Below are 24,091 nucleotides of genomic sequence, written 5' to 3'. Positions count from 1 at the left end.
CCCTGGTCTGAAGCAATAGAACAAAGTTTGAGTCCAGTGGCATCTTTAACACTAACCACCTTTAATTCTCAGTATAAACGTCTTCTGAAGTGTATAAAAAAGGGTCTTAAAGGTGCCCCACTGCACTCAAATTTTGTTTTCGGTGTTGTGATTTTGTGGTGAGGCACTCTGCATGCGCTCAAGCGTCGTCAGCTGACGTAACAAGGAATCGTTCCCCTCCACTCAGCCAACATTTTCTCCGCTCCACCGCGCCCCCCCCCCCCCGTGGAATCTTCCAACTGCCGTTGGAAGCAAGTGTCAGGCGCTCGAGCTTCAAAGTAAAACCTAACCCTGAGGCACAACTGCGCTGTTTTGCATAACGGCCGCCCAGCTGAGGAGACGGTAGCGGAGAAGCCCGAGAGAGGCCGTTTGACAAGCGCGGTTTTCCCTCCGATCGCGTAGCAGTAGCCAGCAACCATGTCGGGCAAACCGCCTGCCATCGGCATCGACCTGGGCACCACGTACTCCTGCGTGGCGGTCTTCCAGCACGGCAAAGTGGAGATCATCGCCAACGACCAAGGCAATCGCACCACCCCCAGCTACGTGGCTTTCACCGACACGGAGCGCCTCATCGGCGACGCGGCCAAGAGCCAGGTGGCCATGAACCCCAACAACACCATCTTCGACGCCAAGCGCCTCATCGGCCGCAAATTCGACGACCCCACCGTCCAGTCTGACATGAAGCATTGGCCTTTCCGTGTGATCAGTGAGGGGGGCAAGCCCAAGGTCCAGGTGGAGTACAAGGCCGAGACCAAGAGCTTCTTCCCCGAGGAGATCTCCTCCATGGTCCTGACCAAGATGAAGGAGATCGCCGAGGCCTACCTGGGCCGCAAGGTGCAGAGCGCCGTCATCACCGTCCCGGCCTACTTCAACGACTCCCAGCGCCAGGCCACCAAGGACGCAGGCACCATCACCGGCCTCAACGTCCTGCGCATCCTCAACGAGCCCACGGCGGCTGCCATCGCCTACGGCTTGGATAAGAAGGGCAGCGGGGCCGGGGAGAAGAACGTCCTCATCTTCGACCTGGGCGGCGGCACCTTTGACATCTCCATCCTGACCGTCGATGACGGTATCTTCGAGGTGAAGTCCACGGCCGGGGACACCCACCTGGGTGGCGAGGACTTCGACAACCAGATGGTGAGCCACTTTGCGGAGCAGTTCAAGCGCAAGCACGAGAGGGACATTGCCGGCAACAAGCGGGCCGTCCAGCGGCTCCGCACGGCCTGCGAGAGGGCCAAGCGCACCCTCAGCTCCTCCACCCAGGCCTCCATCGAGATCGATTCGTTGTTTGATGGCATCGACTTCTACACTTCCATCACCCGGGCCCGCTTTGAGGAGCTCAACGTTGACCTCTTCCGGGGCACCCTCGAGCCCGTGGAGAAGGCCTTGCAGGATGCCAAGCTGGACAAAGGGCAGATCAACGAGATTGTGTTGGTGGGAGGTTCCACTCGGATCCCCAAGATCCAGAAGCTGCTGCAGGACTTTTTTAACGGCAAAGAGCTCAACAAGAGCATCAATCCTGATGAAGCCGTGGCCTATGGTGCCGCTGTGCAGGCCGCTATCCTGATAGGCGACAAGTCTGAGAACGTGCAAGACCTCCTGCTGCTGGATGTGGCGCCCCTCTCTCTGGGCATCGAGACGGTTGGAGGGGTGATGGCGGCTTTGATCAAGCGCAACACCACCATGCCCACCAAACAGACGCAGACCTTCACCACCATTTCAGACAACCAGAGCACCCTGCTGGTGCAGGTGTATGAGGGCGAGCGGGCCATGACCAAAGACAACAACCTGCTGGGCCAGTTTGACCTGACAGGGATCCCACCGGCTCCCCGTGGCGTGCCCCAAATCGAGGTCACGTTTGACATCAACGCCAATGGCATCCTCAACGTCATGGCCGTGGACAAGAGTACCGGCAAAGAGAACAAGATTACCATCACCAACGACAAGGGCCGCCTCAGCAAAGATGACATCGACCGCATGGTGCAGGAAGCGGAGCAGTACAAGGCCGAAGATGAGGCCAACCGGGAACGGGTGGTGTCCAAGAATGCCCTCGAGTCCTACGCATACAACGTCAAGCATACGATGGAAGACGAGAAACTGAAAGGCAAGATCGGCGACCAGGACAAGCAGAGGGTCCTGGAGAAGTGCCAAGAGGTGATCAGCTGGCTGGATCGTAACCAGATGGCCGAAAAGGAGGAGTTTGAGTACAAGCAAAAAGAACTGGAGAAGCTCTGCAACCCCATCATGACCAAATTGTACCAGGGAGCCGGAGCAGCTGGGGCCCCGGGAGGTGGGCCCACCATTGAAGAAGTGGACTAGATGCCTTTGGACTGGACTATGGGAGCAATTTCAACCTGTTCCTCTGCTGCCTCTATTCATTCAGTGCCATTACTGGAGGGGTTTTCCTGTGGGAGGGTGTGGGAGCAGGTCCTAATTTGCTCTCTGCTGTACCTGGGAATGCACAGTGAGCTTTAAGTTTGTTGCCGGCGAGCGTTTGTTTGAGGTACCTGTGCTTTTCAGTGGATTTCTGTTTCTTCTGTTCACTGTTTCAGATGTGCACGTGAGCATTTTTGATTGAAAGAAAAAAAAAAAGAGAAACATTTCAAGAGAGCGCATGGAAAAATGTTATATGCATACCAAAAAAAATCTTTTAAAAATGTTGGAAACTCTTAGTCTGGTTATTTTAAATTTTTGGTAATAAAAGTTACTTGAAACTAAAAAAAGCTCTTTTATTTTTAGAAATATATGGTTAATGGGGGTGGTTGAGTAGAGATTATGGGTTTAGTGATGTTAAAAGATGGGAAAATTGGGGTCAAGTGTTTGAACTTCGGCTGTAGAATAATTGCCAGCGTCTATTAAAACTCATGACATGTTGGCCTTTTCATAGGCAAAGCACACCTGTGTTTATAATCCAGTTTAATAAGGTGTACCTATTACCAATGGGAGGCTTCCTGAACAGGGAAAGTCGGGTTGTGGGATTGAAATGTTGAGATTTTCATAGGCAAAGCACCTATGTTTATAAATCTAGTTGAATAAGGCGTACCTATTACCAACAGGAAACCTCCTGAAAAGGGAAAGTGGGGTTGTGGGATTGAATTTTTCCTCTGAAGTTCTTTTTTTCCTGAGCCACTGTGTAACAGGTGTTAAATCAATAGGTAAAGTTGGTATTCTGTGGGGAAGTTTGCTTGAAAATGGCCTGTTTTGCAAATTGAATAAAGGTGGCGGAACTGTCTTCCCCAGCAGCATTCAACCAGGATTGGACACTTTCCCCACAAGGTTTTTTTTAAAAAGCAAATTACTAGTCTTGAAAGCAATTAGGACTAGGAGAGGTTTTTTCCAATTTTAAAATGGTCATCGCCCTCCTGAGCTGCAATTAGCTTGGCTGTGGGTGGGGCGGAGACAGACAGATACAGCATTGAGGAAAGGAGGGCAGAGAGAAGCAGACTTGCCAACTGGCCTGGAGAAAAATGTCCTGTCTCTTTAATAAAGGCTTAATGGTATGGTTACCTGTGTGCAATGAACAGCTTCAACTGCCCATTTTCCCTCATGAAGCCTATATTAAAGGGGTGGGATGCTAGACTCTAGGTCTGGTGGCAACTCTGAAAGCTGTAGAAGTAGATCACAAAAGATCTGGTTCTCCCTCTGGGCCAGCATGGGTTTTTAAAGGGTTACCTACAAAAAAAAAAAGACTGGGGATAGAATCATAGAGTTGGAAGGAGACCTACGGGGTCATCTAGTCCAACCCCCTGCACGATGCAGGAAATTCACAGATCCCTCCCACTAAATTCACAGGATCTGCATTACTGTCAGATGGCCATCTAGCCTCTGTTTTAAAACCTCCAAAGGAGAGCCCACCACCTCCTGAGGAAGCCTGTTCCACTCAGGAACCGCTCTGTCAGGAAGTTCTTCCTAATGTCGAGCTGGAAACTCTTCCGATTACAATTTATTTTGATTTTCCTTTTAGTTTTATCAGAGTCCTGCTTGAAGCCGCTAGTTTTGCCAGTTGCATCCAGCGGACCTGGACAAAAAATACCCTGTCCGACAGAGGCTTCATGTGTGGAAATGGGTAACTTGAGTCTTTTCATGGCATGGCGGTAAAGAAGCACCCTGTTGAGTATAAGAGAAACATCCTGCTAAAAAGAATAGACTATTTGTTCCCCCAAGTCTGTTGACAACCTTAGGGGGAAAGGAGGTGCTAGTAAACAGCTGATTTGAAGCATGAGGCTGGCCCTAAATGGTAGCTGTCTCTCATTGTGTCTTGTTTGGCCCCTTACTGTGAATCTCCTCAGTCAACTGGCTTTAAAATCAGGCACTGTGGATAGAATGTTGTAACTGCAATAAATCACAAAAGGTCCCAATAACGGCCTGAATTTTGCTTTCGTTGCAGAGCCTGCAACTGGATTCAAAAAGGCAAGGTAGCCCAACAATGGCAAACAGGATTTCAGCCAGTGGCCTCCCTTTGTAATTAGATCGGCTGTGTAATTAAACCAGTTCTATACGCTGACGCCGGCATAAAAGCACTTTGGGAGGGCCAGGTGAATGTCAGCATACCTGTTTTTGATATCTTCATCTGGCCATGCAAATAGAGTCTGATCAGCATAAGCAAACCCTGACATTATCAGGCAAGAAAAATGCCTTTTAGAGTGATTTTAATTACGAGGGAGATAACTTCAGGGCAATGCTCACATATGCACACGCAGAATTCTTGCAAAATAATAAGTTTCTGAAAATGAAGTGCTGTGTGCATCAAGGCGTTCCAGTTCTTGCCTACGTTTATGGCTGAAGCCCTTTGGCATGTTTGGAGGCAAACAGTCCCACTGAATTCCAGTGGGTACATTCTGGTAAAAGTGAAAAAGGAAGCAGCTATGATGTGTCACCTTAAACTTGGGAGTGTAATCGCTGTTCATATCTTAACATATTGGGGGGGGGGGGGGAATAACAGGTATCTGAAATTGTCACGAGGTTCTAGTGCAGGGGTGGCTAAACTGTGGCTTTTTTGCACATACTGTATGGCTCTCGAAGTCCCCACCTCATCAGCTGCCTTGGAGAAGGCATTTAAAGTTGCTTTCTTTCGACCTCTCCCACCCATCCATTTGCCTGCTTGCCTGTCTTCTTTCTGCTCTCAGACATGTTCATGTCTTGTGGCTCTCAAACATCTGACGTCTATTCTTTGTGGCTCTTGAATTAAGCAAGTTTGGCCGCTCCTGTGGGATGCTCCAATTGTAGACAGCCCTTTAGAAAACAAAAAACTGAAACTCTGGATTTTATAAGCAAGGTATGGGAAGCCAACTTGCTTTCTTCAGTGGCGACGGTGCCAAGAAGGGGTCTTAGTCAAACATGCTTTTGAAACTAGGAGAGCGATTGTGCTGCTATAGTGAGGGGGATGGGGGTTAATGTCTAAAACGAAAGGGCAAAACAACATTGAAAGTGTGCCATCAGGTCTAACCTGTGGCAGCCACACTTTGGGGCTGTCGAGACGAGAGTGCTTTTGTGTAGCAACCCTGGATTTCCTTGGTGGGTCTCCCATCCAAGTACTAACCAGGGCTGACCCTGCGTTGCTTTTAAGCTCTGACGAGATCAGGCTATCCTGGGTGATTTAGCCTGCTGACGCAGAATTGGCCACTGTCTAAAGTAGTCACAGTGCTGCCACTTTAAGAGATTGTCATTAAAAAGAGTCCCAGAAGCCTAGGTTAAGAATAATGTGATAATGTACACTGAACTGTTGAGAAAAAGCCTAGATGCAGACTTGGGGTGTGTGTGTGTGGAGAATGCTAGGAGTGTTGTCTCTTTAATGTCTAACTTGATCAGTGATTCTCCCCCCCACCCCATAGCACATATATCAACTAAGATGCACCCTGCAAAGATTTTCCGTTGCGCTTCTATGTTTTGATTAAAAGAGGCTGTAGTCTGGTTCATAATTGCTAGCTAAGCGCCTCTGACAGAACGGAGAGCAAGCTCCAAAGCACGTGTGCAAAAGTTTCCAATTCCTTTCATCTTGTAGGGCTATTGGATAGAACAAGTTTCCTGTATCCTTGGATGTGCAGGAATGTGTGCGTGTGCACAGAGCTGGAGGAAGCTGCACTTGTCAAAATTCCCTCCTACAAATTCTGCTATGCCAGAATTCTGTCTCTCCCCCCTTTTAGAAGAAGACAACGACTGCAGATTTATACCCTGCCCTTCTCTCTGAATCAAAGACTCAGAGCGGCTTACAATCTCCTATACCTTCTGCCCCCACAATAGACACCCTGTGAGGTGGGTGAGGCTGAGAGAGCTCTCACAGCAACTGCCCTTTCAAGGAAAACTGCAAGAGCTATGGCTGACCCAAAGCCATTCCAGCAGCTGTAAGTGGAGGAGTGGAAAATCAAACCCGGTTCTCCCAGATAAGAGTCCACGCACTTAACCACTACACCAAACTGGCTCTCATTATTTCAGGGTTGTCACTAAAATTGTAATATGGTGACATTCAGAAGGATGGTGGAAACAAAGCAGGGCATGAAAGATTACTCCCCACTTCCCCTAGGATTACCTGGAGAGATACCTGGAGATTTTGGGGGCGGAGCTCAGGGAGGGTGGAGTTTGGGGAAAGGAAGAATCTCAGATGGGCAAAATGCCACAGAGTCCACCCTCTAACACACCCATTTTCTCCAGGGGAGCTGATCTCTCTGTTGACCTCTGTCTGGAGATCAGTTGTAAGTGGGAGATCTCCAGGCGCCACCTGGAGGTTGACAACCTTAATTTCTACCACATGATTCTCCGTAATCCCCTTTTTGTTGAATCTTTGTGGACTACAGAAGAGATTCAGGAGGATCCATTTTAAGCCCAGCAGGATGTATGGAGGACATTGTGGAGCTTTCGCCTGAGTCTCTCACTACACATCTTCAGGTGGCGTCACTCATCAAAAGATACTGGCTTTGCGCTAGTTGGTTGTGGTGGCAGCGTTTCCTGCATTCTTTTCCAGTCTGGACTGAGATTGGTATGCAGTTGGAAAAAGGAGAAAAGTGTGTGGGGTTTCAGGCTACAAATGCCCCAAAAGTCCCTTATTGAAAGCAAAGCACCTGCTCTTCTCCTTGGGAAAGGGGGTGGAGTGCAGGTCTACATAACTGAGGGCCCCGATTCCACCAGCAACATGGATCCGTCTCGCTTGTTACGCAGGGCCAGCCTCGGCTTTGCCAAAGAGTTGTGTTAATAAACCGTGCTTTCAGGTGCATATTTAAAAGAATGGACGGGCCATTGGCCTGATCCAACATGGCTTCTTTTACATTCTTAAGAAAATCTGTACTGTTTGAAGTGGTCCATAGAGTGGGTGTAATTGCATCAAACAGCCTGTTTTTTACTATCCTCTTGCCAGTTTATCAATCTGGAATACTCTTACAAAAACTTTAAAATGCCTGGGTTTGGGGACAGAATAGTCATAGGAGTGGGGGCAGGGAGGGGAGAGAGAGAGGCAGGACAAATTCCAGTCTTCCTCTGTCAGTAGCCCCTTAAAAATAATTCTGAGGAAGACACATTTATTTATTTATTTACATTTCTATCCCGTCCTCCCGTCGGGCTCAGGACACCTCATATCTGCCTTTCCTCAGAGGACACTTCTATCTGCCTCTTTTCTCAACACACACACACATCTATTTATTTATTTAATTTTTATTTGTTGACATTTGGGATGCACTTCCAGGAACCTGCCCAGAAATGCTGCCAACCAGCTGTAGTGGGCAATGGCTCTTTGGTGTAGTGCTTAAGTGTGTGGACTCTTATCTGGGAGAACTGGGTTTGATTCTCCACTCCCCCATTTGCACCTGCTGGAATGGCCTTGGGTCAGCAATAGCTCTCACAGAGGTTGTCCTTGAAAGGGCAGCTGCTGTGTGAGCCCTCTCAGCCCCACCACCTCACAGGGTGTCTGTTGCAGGGGAGGAAGATAAAGGAGATTGTGAGCTACTCTGAGTGGAGGGCGGAATACAGATCCAATGTTGTCGTCTTTAAATACATTCCTTTACCTGTTTATACCTGGCTTTCTCCCCAATGGGAACTTAGCGTGGCTTCAATGTTCCCCTGTCCTCCATTTTATCCTTACAACAGCCCTGTGAAGTAGGTTAGGCTGAGAGTGTGTGATTAGCCTAAAGTCACCCAGCAAGCTTCTATGGCAGAATGGGATTTGAACCTTGTTCTCCCAGGTCCCCAGTTTTACATTCTAACTACTATACCAGGAGTGGCCAAACTTTCTTAACACAAGAGCTACATGCTAGAATAAGTATCAGATGTTTGAGAGCCACAAGACACGAACATCAGATATCTGAGCACCGCAAGACATGAATGTCAGATGTCTGAGAGCTGAAAGGAAGGAGGGAGGGAGGGGAGAAGGAAGGTAGGTGGATTGGGGGAGAGAGAGGGGGAAAGAAAGCAACTTTAACTTGAAAATGTGTTCTCCTTGCTGCTGGCAGGCTTGGAGAAGTGATTTAAAGAGACAAATGCTTTCTCCAAGCCAGCCAATGGGGCGGTGGGGGTTTCAAGAGCCACACTAGATGTGTGAAAGAGCCACATGTGGCTCCCGAGCCGCAGTTTGGCCAGCCCTGCCACTATGCCATACCAGTCAATCTAGCCTTGTGCGAAGAACATGCCAATAACAAACCCCCCTCCCCACCCTCCAATCTCTCCTGGATGGAGCTATGGTGCTTTATAGAATCGACTCCCTCCCCTTCACAAATTACCCAGCACATTTTCCCACTCTACTTCAGCATGATAACAGAACATCTGTGTGAAAAGACTGTATGTCTGCCAGTTGCTCATCTGGGCTGGGCCGCAAAAATACATTATCATTTCTGTGCCCTTTCTTGGGGAGCCTGGATGGCCGTTGCAGGAGATGGGGTGGTGTCTTTGATCAGGGGTCCCCAAACCTTTTGAGCTTGCAGGGGCCTTGGGAATTTTGACACAGTGTAATAGGTGCAGCCACAAAATGGCTGCCACAAAACAGCTGCCACATGAGGCGGAACCAGTGATAAAATGGCTGCTGAAGCTTGCCTTCAGTCACTCAGCAAAGATCTTTGCGCTTCAAAGCAACATTTAAAAAAACCTGCATAGCCAATCAAATCTCCAGTGGCCCCAGCCCTGTCCCCTGGGAAAGCCAGTTTGGTGTAGTGGTTAAGTGAGTGGACTTTTATCTGGGAGAACCGGGTTGATTCCCCACTCCTCCACTTGCACCTGCTAGCATGGCCTTGGGTCAGCCATAGCTCTGGCAGAGGTTGTCCTTGAAAGGGCAGCTGCTGTGAGAGCCCTCTCCAGCCCCACCCACCTCACAGGGTGTCTGTTGTGGGGGAGGAAGGTAAAGGAGATCGTGAGCCGCTCTGAGACTCTTCGGAGTGGAGGGTGGGTAGGGGTCCCAACCCTCCCGCTCTAGCAGGGGACCCCAGGTTTCCGAGCCTCTTCCCCCGCTCCCCCAAAAAACGGAAGCGGGGGGAGAAGCGGCGTCCTCCTGCTGCTGGCGGAGTCGGGGGCTGCCGGGGAGGATGCTGGGGATGAACAGCATCACCAGCGGGGGTTGAGGGGGCCGCCTGCGCTTGCACTCCATGTGCTCCTCATCGGCTGCTGTGCTGCTGGAGGCGGCTGACCACGCGGTCGGTGTAAAGGACGGGCTTGAGGGTGCGCGAGCGCTGCGGCCAGCCGTAGCAGAAGGTCTCCACGCCCCGCCCGTTGCGCCCGTAGCGCTCACGCACCCTCAAGCCCGTCCTTTACACCGACTGCGTGGTCAGCCGCCTCCAGCAGCACAGCCGCCCCCGCCGCGGCGCGTGGTTTGGGGGGCAGGATCGTGGGCCCTCCGGAAGTGCAGGGCTGGGCCGGGGAGGGAAGCCAGCATCAGACCCTTCGAGGGGGCAGACCCTCCCCACCCAGCCCCGACCAAGGAAGGGCAAGCGGAGGAGGTCTCCCCGGGAGTCAGGGGTGCAAAACATGCGCCTCTTGCCCCCGAGCACCACTTACCGACGGGGGCTGCCCGAGCAGGCAGACAGCGGGGCGCAGGTTCCGGCCCGAAGGGGCGCCCAACTCGGAGCAAACTTTCCCCGGCGCCGCGCGTCTCCTTCTCCGCCAGGTGAGCGCGCGCGCGGCAGGTGAGCCCTTTGGCCCAGGTGAGCCCTTCCTCTCCCGCGCGGCCGCCTCCTGGTTAACCCCTTCGCCTCTGGGCCCTCCCTGGAGAGCCTGGGAAACTCCCCGAGACCGGGCAGGCCAGCTGGAGCCGAGCCGCTCCCCTGCCTGCCCCCCCCCCCGCCTGAGTTAAGGCTTTGGCCCAGGGCTGGCCAAATTGTGGCCACGCATGGCTCTTTCGCACATAGCGTGTGGCTCTCAAAGCCCCCCGCCCCATCAGCCGGCTTGGAGAAGGCATTTGTCTCCAGAGGCTCGGAGAATGCATTTAAAGTTAAAGCTGCTTTCTTTCTGCCTGTCTCCCCCATAGGGTTGCCAATCCCCAGGTGGGGGCAGGGGATCCTCCGGTTTGGAGGCCCTCCCCGCACTTCAGGGTCATCAGAAAGCGGGGGGAGGGGAGGGAAATGTCTGCTGGGAACTCTGCTATTCCATAGGGAGATTTATTCCTATAGAAAATAATGGGGAATTGACTTGGGGGTATCTGGGGCTCTGGGGGGGCTGTTTTTTGAGGTAGAGGCACCAAATTTTCAGTATAGCATCTAGTGCCTCTCCCCAAAGTACCCCCCAAGTTTCAAAAAGATTGGACCAGGGGGTCCAATTCTATGAGCCCCCAAAGAAGATGCCCCTATCTATTATTTCCTATGGAAGGAAGGCATTGAAAAGGTGCTGTCCCTTTAAATGTGATGGCCAGAACTCCCTTTGGAGTTCAATGATGCTTGTCACAGCCTTGATATTGGCTCCACCCCTAATGTCTCCTGGCTCCACCCCCAAAGTCTCCTGGCTCCACCCCCAAAGTCCCCAGATATTTCTTGAATTGGACTTGGCAACCCTAGCCAACCTCCATGTGAGGCCTGGAGACCTCCCAAAATTACAACTGATTTCCAGACTACATAGATCATTTCCTCTGGAGATAATGGTTGCATTGGAGCAGAGGGGTCCCCAGCATGATGCCATAGGTGCCATGGTGCTCACCACCTTTCTTGGGACCTGCCTAGTGTTTTTAGAAAGTGGGCAGGAACCAGTCACCACAATGAGGCAATTCACCATCAGAGATTTGATTGGCCGTGCAGGTTTTTCAAAGCACTGCTTTGGCAGCAGCTACCACCATGACACAAGGGCCTTCAGGATATGACTGTGGCAGCCATTTTGTGGCTGGCTCCTCCTCCTCCAGCAGCCATTTTGTGGCTGCACCCACCATGCTGCATCAGAAATCCAAAAGTGCCCACAGGCTCAAAAAGGTAGGTGTAATATAGGCTTGCCAATCCCGAGGTCCCAGCGGGGTTTCTTCCGCTTTCCCAGACTGCTTCCCACCCCCAGTCAGCTGGCCGGCGGGGGGGAAGCCCTGCCCCCAAAGCCACCATGTGACTATCTCCCTCAGAGGCTCCAGTCTCCGATTGGAAAGGCTTCCTCTTGGGATGGGCTGTCTGTGTTACTTGGAAAAAGTTGGCTGCAACTCGTGAGTAGAGAGGCCAATCCCTCGTTTCAGAGTCGCCAGAAACGAGGGGGGGAGGAGAGGAACGTGTGCTGAGCACTTCATTATTCCCTATGTGGAGATCGATTCTCATACGGTATAATGGGGAATTAATCTGGAGGTTTCGGGGGCGCTGGAGGAGCTGTTTTTTGAGGTAGAGGCACCAGATTTTCAGGATAGTATCTAGTGCCTCTCCCTAAAGTACCCCCCCAAGTTTCAAAACGATTGGACCAGGGGGTCCAATTCTATGAGCCCCAAAAGAAGGTGCCCCTATCCTTCATTATTTCCTATGGAAGGAAGACATTTAAAAAGGTGTGCTGTCCCTTTAAATGTGATGGCCAGAACTCCCTTGGAGTTCAATTATGCTTGTCACACCCTTGTTCCTGGCTCTGCCCCCAATGTCTCCTGGCTCCACCCCCAAAGACCCCAGATATTTCTTGAATTGGACTTGGCAACCCTAGTGTAATATTCCCCTTTGGCTGTGGGTTTCCCAGGTTAGAGTACTCACTCAGGCACCCATTCGCAGGACCATTCAGCAGAGACAAGCAGGGTCAAAACATCAGCCATTTATTTGCAAGGACTCAACTCCAACAACCAACAACTTCATCTCACAGATAAAACTGGAAACCGAAACAGGAGGTCCCTTCAATAGAACCAAACTAAATCACACCGACCGATTTCACACTAGCGTTACCTCGCTCTCCCTCTCCTCTTCTCAGCGGGGCTTCAATCCGATTTCACACAAGCTGCCCTGAGGCTGCAACTTGCGCAGCAAACAAGATCCTCTAAAAACCAGTTTCTGTTTGCCGCACGAAAAAGGCGAAGCTAGTTGCAGCCCTGGGGCACATACTGTGAAATCTAATGGAAGTCCTGCAGAGAAGAGGAGCGTGAGACTGGTATAAGGATAGTGGGAAATTGGTCACAGTTATTAGGAGAGGAGCAGACTGTTCCATTTCATGCATAAATATATATGATAAACAGGACTTATTTATAGGGGGGGAAGCAGGAACTCATTTGCATATTAGGCCACACCCCTGATGCCAAGCCAGGTGGAACTGTGTTCCTGTGCCTTCCTGCTCAAAAATAAAGCCATGATGATAAATATATCACATTAGGGAGGCCCTGCTTTGAATGATGGATCGCTGGCATTCTACCCTGCAAAATTCCTTCCCCTCCCCAAGCTCCACCCTCTCAGACTCCATCTCAAATCTCCAGGAATTTCCCAACCCAGAGTTGGCCAGCCTACTCCCAAATAGTTGCTTGGAAGAAAGTGCTGCCTCTTCCCTAGCGGAGCAAGCACCATCCCCATTGAAACTGATGCTGTTTAGCTTTGCAAAGAGATGATCCAAATCTCACATGAATCACTCAATCACAACCCACAGAAGAAGAAGATGATGATGATATTGGATTGATACCCCACCCTCCAATCTGAATCTCAGAGTCTCAGAACAGCTTACAATCTCCTTTACCTTCTTCCCCCACGACAGACACCCTGTGAGGTAGGTGGGCATGGCCGGCGTGTGGGAGTCAGCAAACTAGGTGATTGTCTAGGGCACCAGCTCCCAGCAGGGGTGCGAGGTGGGTGCCCCCTCCCTGCTCGCACCGTCCCTGAGCCTCTGACTTGGCTCTGAGGGGTCGAAAGCCCCTCAGCACCCAGAAAGAACTGCACTTCCCATCCTCGGCACCCTCCAAATTCTGAGAGTGCTGGGGAGGGGAAGCGCCGTGTGTTCTTTCTGGATGCTGAGAGGTCAGAGGAGCTCCCCTGGCCCCTCAGTGTCCAGAAAGAATGGCGCTTTCCATCCTCAGTGCCCTCCGAACTTAGGTGGCAGAACCCTACATGCTAGGCCTGTAGGTGGGGCTGAGAGAACTCTAACAAGCAGCTGCCCTTTCAAGGACAGCTCTGGGAGAGCTATGGCTGACCCAAGGCCATTCCAGCAGCTGCAAGTGGAGGAGTGGGGAATCAAACCTGGTTCTCCCAGATAAAAGTCCTCACACAGAGTCACACTTAACCACTACACCAGAATGACTCTTTAGCAGAACTCACCCCCTTGCCTTTCCAAATCCAGAATTCAATTTGCTACATGGTGTTTCCTGTTCTCCCTATTCTCACCCTCGATGGAGCACATCGTGCCAAAAAGAAAGAAAAACCACTGTAGGTCTCGAGGACGGTAAAGAAAGAAATAAAAATTGGGAGAGCCAGAAAGGATGTGCCTTTTTCTCTCTGGAGGACTGACTTTCATAGAAAGGAGCCAATTTTTACAGAAACAAAAAAGGCTGAATCAACAGGCTTCACTTCCAGGGATACTGCAGGCATCCCTCTGGGGGTTCCTTCGGAGAACAGGACATGTTGAATTGCACAGTTAAAGGTACCTTTAAGTAGCATTTCAAACAATGCATGAAACAAATTCCCACCAGCCCAAAATTAGCTTTTCAATGTGCACTTTACCTGTGAATTGTTGGCTTCTGGCACTGCGATTGTTTCGTTTCCTTTCAGCTCTGGCTCACAAATTTGGCAGACATTGTTCCAGGTTTCCACCTCTTCCTCCCCAGAGGAGCCCCAGCCCAGCCTCGTGATACAATTGAGGCCTTTGGCATCCCTAGCCAGACATTCTTAAGCCATGACAAGATCTTTCTTCGGTCATGCAGGAGAGAGTTTACTCTTATGTTAACTGGAATCTTAGGAGTTAGATCTCCCTTCTTGGAGCATCTAACCTGACAGGTGGTTTCAGAGTGTGTATTTTGTTTTTAATGTTTATGTGGTTTCATTTGTTGTTGTTAGCCACCCTGAGCCCATCAGGGGAGGGCAGGATAGAAATTTGATAAAATAAAATAAAAGTAAAAAAGAGTGAAGCTTTTTGATTATTTTTTTTAAAAAAGCAATCTTGCATCAATCCTTAGGTCTCTTAATGTTTTCCACAAAAGATCTCTAGGGACAGAGTCAAGAAGGGTAGGAGACTAATAAGTCTGTAACTGCCAGGACGCTGACAATGTCCTTTTTAAAATATAGGGACCACTATTGCATTTGTCCAAGTTTGAGTATCAATCCCGTCCAATCAATTACAGTGAATAGGGCAGCTAAAAAGAGGGACCACCACTTAGGAATAGGGTTGCCAAGTCCAATTCAAGAAATATCTGGGGACTTTGGGGGTGGAGCCAGGAGACTTCGGGGGTGGAGCCAGGAGATATTAGGGGTGTGTCAGAACTTGTATCTTTACTGCTGATTCCTTGTAATGCAACCAATGCTGTATTGTGCTCTTACTGTGACTCAGAGCGGGTTTGTTACTGAACCAAACCGACTCCATGTTGTAACCCTTGTTTAACCCAAAGTGCTTGAATAGTAATTAACCTTGCCCCACTGGTATCCAAAATATTTGGGGCTGTAGAATGAGTTATGTTGTGTCTCTGCACATTCTCACACTAGGACCCTTTGAAGCCGAACAGCATGGCCTTCGGAGTAGGGAGGCATCCTCTCTACTGATAGTGATGGTGAGAAGACAGATGTGCCTGTAACGGTGTGAATTGTGGCTTTGTGAGATGTTTGCTTTACGTGTATAAAATTGAGTTGGTGCTGGCCCTCGCCATCACTGTTATCTTGCCTCATCCAGTGCTTAGTTCTTTCTAATAAAATCCTAGCTTTGTAACCAAGTATGGGATCCGTTTGAAGTTCTTAAGTTCTGACATTATAACAGTGATCGGTCCAGATTTCGAAGGGGACTCTCGCTCCCTCTAGCCAGGAGCGCCAGGTTTTGAGGGCAAACATGACTGCAAACGCCTCCTTGTCCCAGACTGACCAATTTCTTTGTTCATTGGAAAATTTCCTTGAGATATAGGCACACGGCCGGAGCACCCCATTCTCCCCTCTTTGCATTAATATGGCTCCTACTGCGGCGTCGGAGGCGTCGCATTGGACCACGAAGGGTTTTAGTTCGTCGGGATGAGCCAACACGGGTTCAGAGGTGAAGAGGCGTTTCAGTTCAGTGAAAGCCTTTTGGCAGTCAGGCGTCCACGTTAGGCGCGCGCCTGGCTTTTTCGCCTCGTCACCCTTCCCTTTGGTTTTGAGGAGTTCCGTGAGGGGGAGCATGACTGTAGCGAACCCCTTAATAAAGTCGTGGTAAAAGTTGGCGAACCCGATAAAACTTTGTAATTGTTTGCGGGTTCGAGGGGGTTCCCAGTCCAGCACCGCTTGGACCTTTGCGGGGTCCATTGACAATCCCTCCCCCGACACTCGGAAACCCAGGTAGTCCAGTTCTGTTTTATGCATGAACTTTATCAATGAAGTGCTACGGGACTTCCTCTTTAAGGGGGTGGTGGTGTACCTTGATGACATCATTATCTATTCACAAGATCTAAAATCTCATGTGCCACTGGTTAGAAAAGTGTTAAGCACCCTTTGTAAACACAAACTGTATGCCAAATTGTCGAAATGCGAGTTTCATAAAACAGAACTGGACTACCTGGGTTTCCGAGTGTCGGGGGAGGGATTGTCAATGGACCCCGCAAAGGTCCAAGCGGTGCTGGACTGGGAACAATGTCAGAACTTAAGAACTTCAAACGGATCCCATACTTGGTTACAAAGCTAGGATTTTATTAGAAAGAACTAAGCACTGGAAGAGGCAAGATCAAGGCTGTGACTAGCATCATTGAACTCCAAAGGGAGTTCTGGCCATCACATTTAAATTCCTTCCTTCCATAGGAAATAATGAAGAATAGGGGCACCTTCTTTTGAGGCTCATAGAATTGGACCCCCTGGTCCAATCTTTTTGAAACTTGGGGGGTATTTTGGGGAGAGGCACTAGATGCTATACTGAAAATTTGGTGCCTCTACCCCAAAAAACAGCCCCCCCCCCCAGAGTCCCAGATACCCGCAGATCAATTCTCCATTATTTTCTATGGGAATAAATCTCCATAGGGAATAATAGAGTTCCCAGCACACATTTGCCTCCCCTCCCCCCGCTTTCTGGTGACCCTGAAACTGGGGGAGGGCCTCCAAACCTGGGAATCCCCTGCCCCCACCTGGGGATTGGCAACCCTACTTAGAAAATGCCTTATTAGCTTCAGGAAGGATGGCATCAGGCCTGGGGCCTTTCCCCAGTTTGTTTAGCACTATCAGGGATTCAGCTTCTGCTGCTTGTACCGGAGGCCACCCTAAACAATCATCCAAGCTAAGCTCAGAGTGGCAGAAGAGAGTTTAAAAGCAGACAAGCACCCATTTCACACTCACCCTACGCCGCTCTGACATTCCTCTTTTCAGCACGGCATCCTTTCAATTTCTCACTATCTGCCCCAGGGGCTTCAGCTTGCATCGCCGTTTTTGTGCGGCAAAGAGAAACTGGTTTTTAGTGGTTTCTCTTTGACTCGCAAAAACGGCGACGAAAGCTGAAGTCCCAGGGAAGATAGTGGGAAATCGGAAGGACACCGCACTGAAAAGAGGAACGTCAGAGCGGTGTAGGGTGAGTGCAAAATCAGTCAAGAAGTGCACTGCCATGTCCCAAGGACAAGAAGACAAGACTGGGAATGCATGGAGGTACCTGTGAAAAACCTCATCCATAAAGGTAGGAGAGCAATATTCTTTCCTGCTTGTATCTAATGAAGAGGTGGGTTCTCCTTCTCTGGAGGTTTTTAAACAGAGGCTAGATGGCCATCTGACAGCAACACTGATTCTGTGAATTTAGGGGGAGGTATTGGTGAATTTCTTGCATTGTGCAGGGGGTTGGGCTAGATAATCCTGGAGGTCCCTTCCAACTCTATGCTAAGGGAGAGGCAGTTTGGTGTAGTGGTTAAGTGCAAGGACTCTTATCTGGGAGAACCAGGTTTGATTCCCCACTCCTCCACCTGCACCTGCTGGAATGGCCTTAGGTCAGCCACAGGCCTAGCAGAGCTGTCCATGAAAGGGCAGGTGCAGGTGGAGGTGGACCTCACAGGGTGTCTGTAGTGGGGGAGGAAGGTAAAGAAGATTGTAAGCTGCTCTGAGACTGAGATTCAGAGTGAAGGTGTTGGGAAATTTGTTTTAAAATTCAGAGGTGGGGAGGTTGCAATAAATGGAGACAAGACTTAAGCTTATCAAAACAAATAAAGTTTACTATGAAACATCAGTAAAAGGTACTTGGGATAAAAGAAATAAAACTTAGCGTTCTAGCATGGCTATCTATGTCTTATCTGTTACATGGCTACTTTACAACCCTTCGTTAAGTTGTTTCTTCTTCACAGAGAACACTGGGACAGGAAAACAGGCAATTCAAATTGCATATAACATCAAAGCTTTTCACACACAAGATGCCAACTGACTAATACAGTTTTTACATTTTTCTCAGGGCTTAGAAGAGACAGAACCTAATTGAACAAAGCAGAAGTCAAATTGAACCTTTAAGACCAACCAGTTTTTATTTAGAACGTAAGCTTTCGTGTGCTCTTAAGCACATTTCATCGGACGAGGAATCCAGTGCTGGATTCCTCATCTGATGAAGTATGCTTAAGAGCACACGAAAGCTTACGTTCTAAATAAAAATTGGTTGGTCTTAAAGGTGAAACTTGACTCCTGCTTTGTTCAACTGCTTCAGACCAATACAGCTGCCCTCTAGAACCTGATTGAGTTTAAGCTACAATACATCACTTCCTCTTTTAGATAAATAACAACAGTTAACTCTATAATTTCTGAAATGTAATGAACATGAATTCCAACAGAAGGGTGGGATAAATCCAATACCACTTTCTTCTTCTTTTTCATACTTTATACTTTATTTTATTTATATCCCACCCTCCCCACCAAGGCAGGCTCAGGGCGGTTCACAGCATAAAACCACAATTAAAATCCACCCAGTATTATAAAATTTCACATTCAATAATTAAAACAGTCAAAAATGATTTGGTGCTAGCCTCTTTGATGTTGTATAATTTCAACGGCGACAGCATTTCTTCTATTTCTGTACAGTACAGGCTCAGCGTCAGGTAAAAGCCAACCGGAATAGTGTGGGCTTGCAGGCCCTGCAGAACTGGGCAAGGTCCCGCAAGGCCCTCACTTCCTCTGGCAGTTGGTTTCACCAGTAGGGGGCTGCTACAGAGAAGGCTCTCTCTCTAGTGGTCTTTAGTTTGGCCTCCCTCGGCCCAGGGATTGCTAATAGATTTTGAAATCGAGATCGAAGTACCCCCTGGGGAGCTTGTGGGGAGAGATGGTCCCTAAGGTAAGCAGGTCCTAGGCCATATAGGGCTTTAAAGGTGATAACCAGCACCTTGTAGCGAATCTGGTATATTATTGGCAGCCAGAGCAGTTCCTGAAGTCCCGGCTGTATGTGCTCCCACCTGAGAAGCCCCAATAGCAGCCTGGCCGCCGCGTTCTGCACTTGCTGTAGTTTCCGGATTCAAGACAGGGGCAGCCCCAAGCAGAGGGCATTACAGTAGTCCAATCTCGAGGTGACCGTTGCATGGATCACCATTGCCAGGTCACCGCACTCAAGGAAGGGGACCAGCTGCCTCACCCGCCTAAGATGGAAACATGTGGATTTAGCAGTGGCTGCTATCTGTCATCTGTCAAGGAAGGCTCCAGCAGCACCCCCAAGCTTCTGACCCTGTGTGCCATTGTCAGTGGGGCACCATCAAATGCTGGTAAGGAGATATCCCTGCCCAGACCACTGCAACTCAGGCAAAGGACCTCTGTCTTCATTGGATTCAGCTTCAATTGACTCAGCCTAAGCCATCCTGCCACGACTTGCAACGCCCGATCCATATTTTCTGGGACAGAGCCAGGCCGTCCGTCCATCAGTAGATAGAGCTGGGTGTCATCAGCGTACTGATGGCAGCCCAACCCGTACCTCCGGGCAATCTGAGCAAGGGGGCACATGTAGATGTTGAACAACATCAGGGAGAGCACCGCCCCCTGAGGCACCCCACAATCAAGCGCATGCCTCCGGGACGACTCTCCTCCAATCGCCACCCTTTATCCCCGACCATCTAGGAAAGAGGAAAGCCATGGCAAGGCCAACCCCTGAATCCCTGCGTCGGCGAGGTGGCGGGTCAGCAAGCGATGGTCGACCGTATAGAACGCAGCTGATAGGTCTAACAGCATCGGTACCACTGAGCCACCTCCTCCTCCTTCTTCAATCCCTTGCCTGACGAAAAATATTGAAACAAGATGCCAAGCCAGTCAGAACTGCATTCCTGTGCATTCCTGCTCCAAAGAAGCCCTACTCCCGTCCCCCAGAAGCAGAATCTCAGAGATATTTGTGGGGCTCTGCAGGAAGAAGAGACGCACCAAAGTTCTCTTCCACCAATAGAAGTGGCTTCTTTTAGTGGAAAACTCAGTCTGGGTCCAGCCCAAGGTTAAAAACAGATGCTGATCAATGGTGCTCTATGTCCTTCCCTCCTTTCACAGGCACAGGTGGAGGAGTGGGGAATCAAACCTGGCTCTCCCAGATTAGAGTCTGTGCACTTAACCACTCCTAACAGAACAACCCACTTCTTTTTAAAGAAACCAACCTAGATACCATTTGGAGAGCCAGTTTGGTGTAGTGGTTACGTGTGCGAACTCTTATCTAGGAGAACCAGGTTTGATTCCCCATTCCTCCACTTGCACCTGCTGGAATGGCCTTGGGTTAGCCATAGCTATCACAGGAGTTATCCTTGAAAGGGCAGCTGCTGTGAGAGCCCTCTCAGCCCCACCTACCTCACAAGGTGTCTGTTGTGGGGGGAGAAGATATAGGAGATTGTAAGTCGCTCTGAGACTCTGATTCAGAGAGAAGAGCGGGGTATAAATCTGCAGTCTTCTTCTGCTTCTTGTTACTATTAGGTACCTTCTTACTGCAGACATCTTCAGTGACCATTATTTATCAGGCAGTCGCCAAAGTTGAAAGCCCAACAAATTCACTGGAAGAAGAAGAAGAAGAAGAAGAAGAAGAAGAAGAAGAAGAAGAAGAAGAAGAAGAAGAAGAAGAAGAAGAAGAAGAAGAAGAAGAAGAAGAAGAAGAAGAAGAAGAAGAAGAAGAAGAAGAAGAAGAAGAAGAAGAAGAAGAAGAAGAAGACGACGACGACGACGATGATTAACCTTGGTGTTATGATATCTTTGTGCTGCCAGAAGACCATTACTGGACTGAAACAAGAAGAAGGAGAAGGACGGGGAGGAGGAAGAGGAGTTGGTTTTATCATTTGTTCAACACCAAACATAAAACAGGTATTAAACAAGAGGGTGTTTTAAAAAAAATAAGTCACAGGTGCGCAAATGAGGGTTGCTCTTTTCTCTCAACCTCAATCAAGCGTAGTGGATGAACACTTCTTCATTACTCACCCTGAAATTACCCCTTTGAACCAAGGCAGTTCAATCAAACCAAAGAATCAGTGACTTTCTTTCCCGTTTCTAGTTACAGTCCAGGAATGGCCTTCTAGCAGCACAGAGACATCGTAACACCAAGACGAATTTTTTTTTTTTTTTGTCAGCATTCTTTTCTGCTGGCATCTGAGAATTTATTAGCAATCCTGTCCTCTTTGGCAGGAGGGACTTGCGGACAGTCTGCTCTGGAGGGGACCCTCCCTCCCCACACCCAAAATCAAAAGAAGCCGTGTTTAATTTTTTTGCCCGCATGCGAGTTCGTTGCACTGCAAATTGTGAGTTCATATCGGAGACCTTTGGCTGCTGTGGAGGGATTTCTTTTTTTCACCCCTCCCCGCTCCCACAATACATATTTTATTTCACCTGTTTTTATTTCCTGTCATTATTTTTTTGTTATTTCAAGTTTTAGGGCTTTGTAATTAAGCCAGAAGCTGCGACGGGGCATGAGTTATTGCTGCGGGGAGTCATGCCTAGTGTGCTGTTAAGCGCCAAACTGAAGGCCAAGCGCACCAGTCCTGGATTTACTGTGCCATAAACAATACCCTTGTGAGCCTTTGTAGGGAAGTAAGCCCTTACACAGAAAGCAAAGGATTTCTGCACAAAGGCGACCTTTCTGTACAGATTTTCCTACTCACGTTAATAGAGCGACAGTAGAAGGATCTGCCTCACACCAAGTCACGCCATCGGTCCATCTTGACCAACACTGTCTACTCTGAGGACATCCATAAGTCCTGCAGGCTTAAATTGGTTTTTATGATATTCTTTACCACTTCTTTATGAGTTTGGGAGGCCACTGAAACTTCCTTAAGAACATAAGAGAAGCCATGTTGGATCAGGCCAATGGCCCATCCAGTCCAACACTCTGTGTCACACATAAGAACATAAGAGAAGCCATGTTGGATCAGGCCAATGGCCCATCCAGTCCAACACTCTGTGTCACACAGTGGCCAAAAAAAACAGGTTCCATCAGGAGGTCCATCAGTGGGGCCAGGACACGAGAAGCCCTCCCACTCTTGCCCCACAAGAACCAAGAATCCAGAGCATCACTGCCCCAGACAGAGAGTTCCATCAATACCCTGTGGCTAATAGCCACTGATGGGCCTCTGCTCTATATGTTGATCTGCCCTCTTGAAGCTGTCCTTGCATGCTGCTCTCCCACACAGGGCTAGCCCTAGGCTGTCTGGCACCCTAGGCAAGGCTAACTTCTGGCATCCCCCCCACACACACACTAACATCACCGAGTCACATGGGAGGGCACCCAATTCGGTGCCCCCAGAAGACCAGCACCCTAGGCAATTGCCTAGTTTGCCTAGTGGCAGGGCCGGCCCTACTCCCACACATCAGACAGGCATCATAGAATCATAGGGTTGGAAGGGACCTCTAGGGTCATCTAGTCCAACTCCCTGCACAATGCAGGAAACTCACAAACACCTCCCCACTAAATTCACAGGATCTTCATTGCTGTCAGATGGCCATCCAGCCTCTGTTTAAAAACCTCCAAGGAAGGAGAGCCCACCACCTCCTGAGGAAGCCTGTTCCACTGAGGAATCGCTCTAACGGTCAGGAAGTTCTTCCTAATGTTGAGCCGGAAACTCTTTTGATTTCATTTCAACCCATTGGTTCTGGTTCTACCTTCTGGGGCCACAGAAAACAACTCCACGCCGTCCTCTATATGACAGCCCTTCAAGTACTTGAAGATGGTGATCATATCACCTCTCAGCCGCCTCCTCTCCAGGCTAAAATCCCCAGCTCCTTCAACCTTTCTTCATAGGACTTGGTCTCCAGATCCCTCACCATCTTTGTCGCCCTCCTCTGGACCCATTCCAGATTGTCTATATCCTTCTTAAAATGTGGTGCCCAAATGTGGTGCCATCAAAGTATGCCAAATAGCCACCTCAATAGAATGGATCCAAACCACATTTTACCGACTTGTCAACAAGGATAGCATGTGGAACCTTATCAAAAGCCTTACTGAAATCAAGATAAACGACGTCTACAGCATTCCTCTGATCCAGCAAGGTAGTCACTTTCTCAAAAAAAGAGATCAGGTTAGTCTGACATGGCTTGTTCTTGAGAAACCCATGCTGGCTCTTAGTAATCACATCCATTTTTTCTAAATGTTTCAGGAAGAACTGTTTGATGATTTGTTCTAAAACTTTTCCAGGTATGGACGTCAAGTTGATGGGTCGGTGGTTACCCGGATTGTCTTTTTTCCCCTTCTTGAAGATGGGGACAACATTCGCCTGCCTCCAATCTTAACCAATAGATGATATGAAAGATGTCTTCCTGAGACCCTGAAAAGCCACTGCTAGTCTTGTGAATTCATGTGTGCCCTCCCACCATCACCAGCTCTTTCTCTCTCACCATCCTCTGCTTCCTTCTTCTCCCCTCTCCCCATTCCTGGCTGCCTTTGTCTCCCATCCCGGGTCCAGCAAGAGGGCTGTGGGAGGGGATATGGGAAGTGCTGCAATGCCAGCTGCAGTGTTGTGTCACTTCCAGTAAAGAAGCAAAAGTGAAATCAGTAGCTCTAGGAATCACCAGAAACTCTATGGTGAAACCATAGCATTTCCAGCAATCCCCAGAGCCGTCCTATGTCACTTCTGTTTTTTTACAGGAAGTGACATGATGCCACACACATGACATGATGCCACACATGATGCTGCCCCCTTTGGGGGAATGGAACCCTTACTCCTATCCCTACTGGCGAGCGTCCTTTCATCCACAGCAGAGCAACAGTGTGTATAAAATTGCCCTTAGCTAAATGGAACCTAACTGTACATTGTTAAGAACATAAGGAAAGCCCTGCTGGATCAGACCAGTGAAGGTCCATCTCGCCCAGCATCCTGTCTCACACAGAGTCCCACCAGTTCCTCTGGAAGGCCAAACAAACAGGGCATAGAGGCCAAGGCCTTCCCCTGACGTTGCCTCCTGGCTCTGAGATTCAGAGGTTTAGTGCCTCTGAACACGGAGGTTCGCCTCAGTCACTATGGCTAGTAGTCACTGACAGATCTATCCTCCATGAATCCGTCTAATCCCCTTTTAAAGCCATCTATCCCTGTGGCCATCACTATGGCAGCAAATTCCACATTTTTAATCATTCACTGCATAAAGAAGTATTCCGGCCTGGTATTTTTAGGAAA

The 24,091-nt window shown here is 49.2% G+C and overlaps 1 protein-coding gene across 2 annotated transcripts in view; it reads left to right on the top strand.

Moving 5' to 3' along the window:
• The first annotated feature begins 369 nt into the window (after positions 1 to 369).
• Positions 370 to 24,091, top strand: part of LOC132590082 (heat shock 70 kDa protein-like) — a 283,440-nt gene continuing 259,718 nt past the window's right edge. The window contains exon 1 of one of the 2 annotated variants that reach the window (XM_060262927.1): positions 370 to 2,762. In XM_060262927.1, the coding sequence (XP_060118910.1) occupies positions 457 to 2,358 (1,902 nt within the window). In that variant the 5' untranslated portion in view covers positions 370 to 456 and the 3' untranslated portion in view covers positions 2,359 to 2,762. Of the gene's footprint in view, positions 2,763 to 24,091 lie in introns of those variants that run through there. The other variant, XR_009556641.1, reaches the window with a different exon arrangement.

Source organism: Heteronotia binoei, chromosome 21 (genome assembly GCF_032191835.1).
Source record: "Heteronotia binoei isolate CCM8104 ecotype False Entrance Well chromosome 21, APGP_CSIRO_Hbin_v1, whole genome shotgun sequence".
Taxonomy (NCBI): domain Eukaryota; kingdom Metazoa; phylum Chordata; class Lepidosauria; order Squamata; family Gekkonidae; genus Heteronotia; species Heteronotia binoei.
This window is presented reverse-complemented; position numbering and strand designations above follow the sequence as displayed.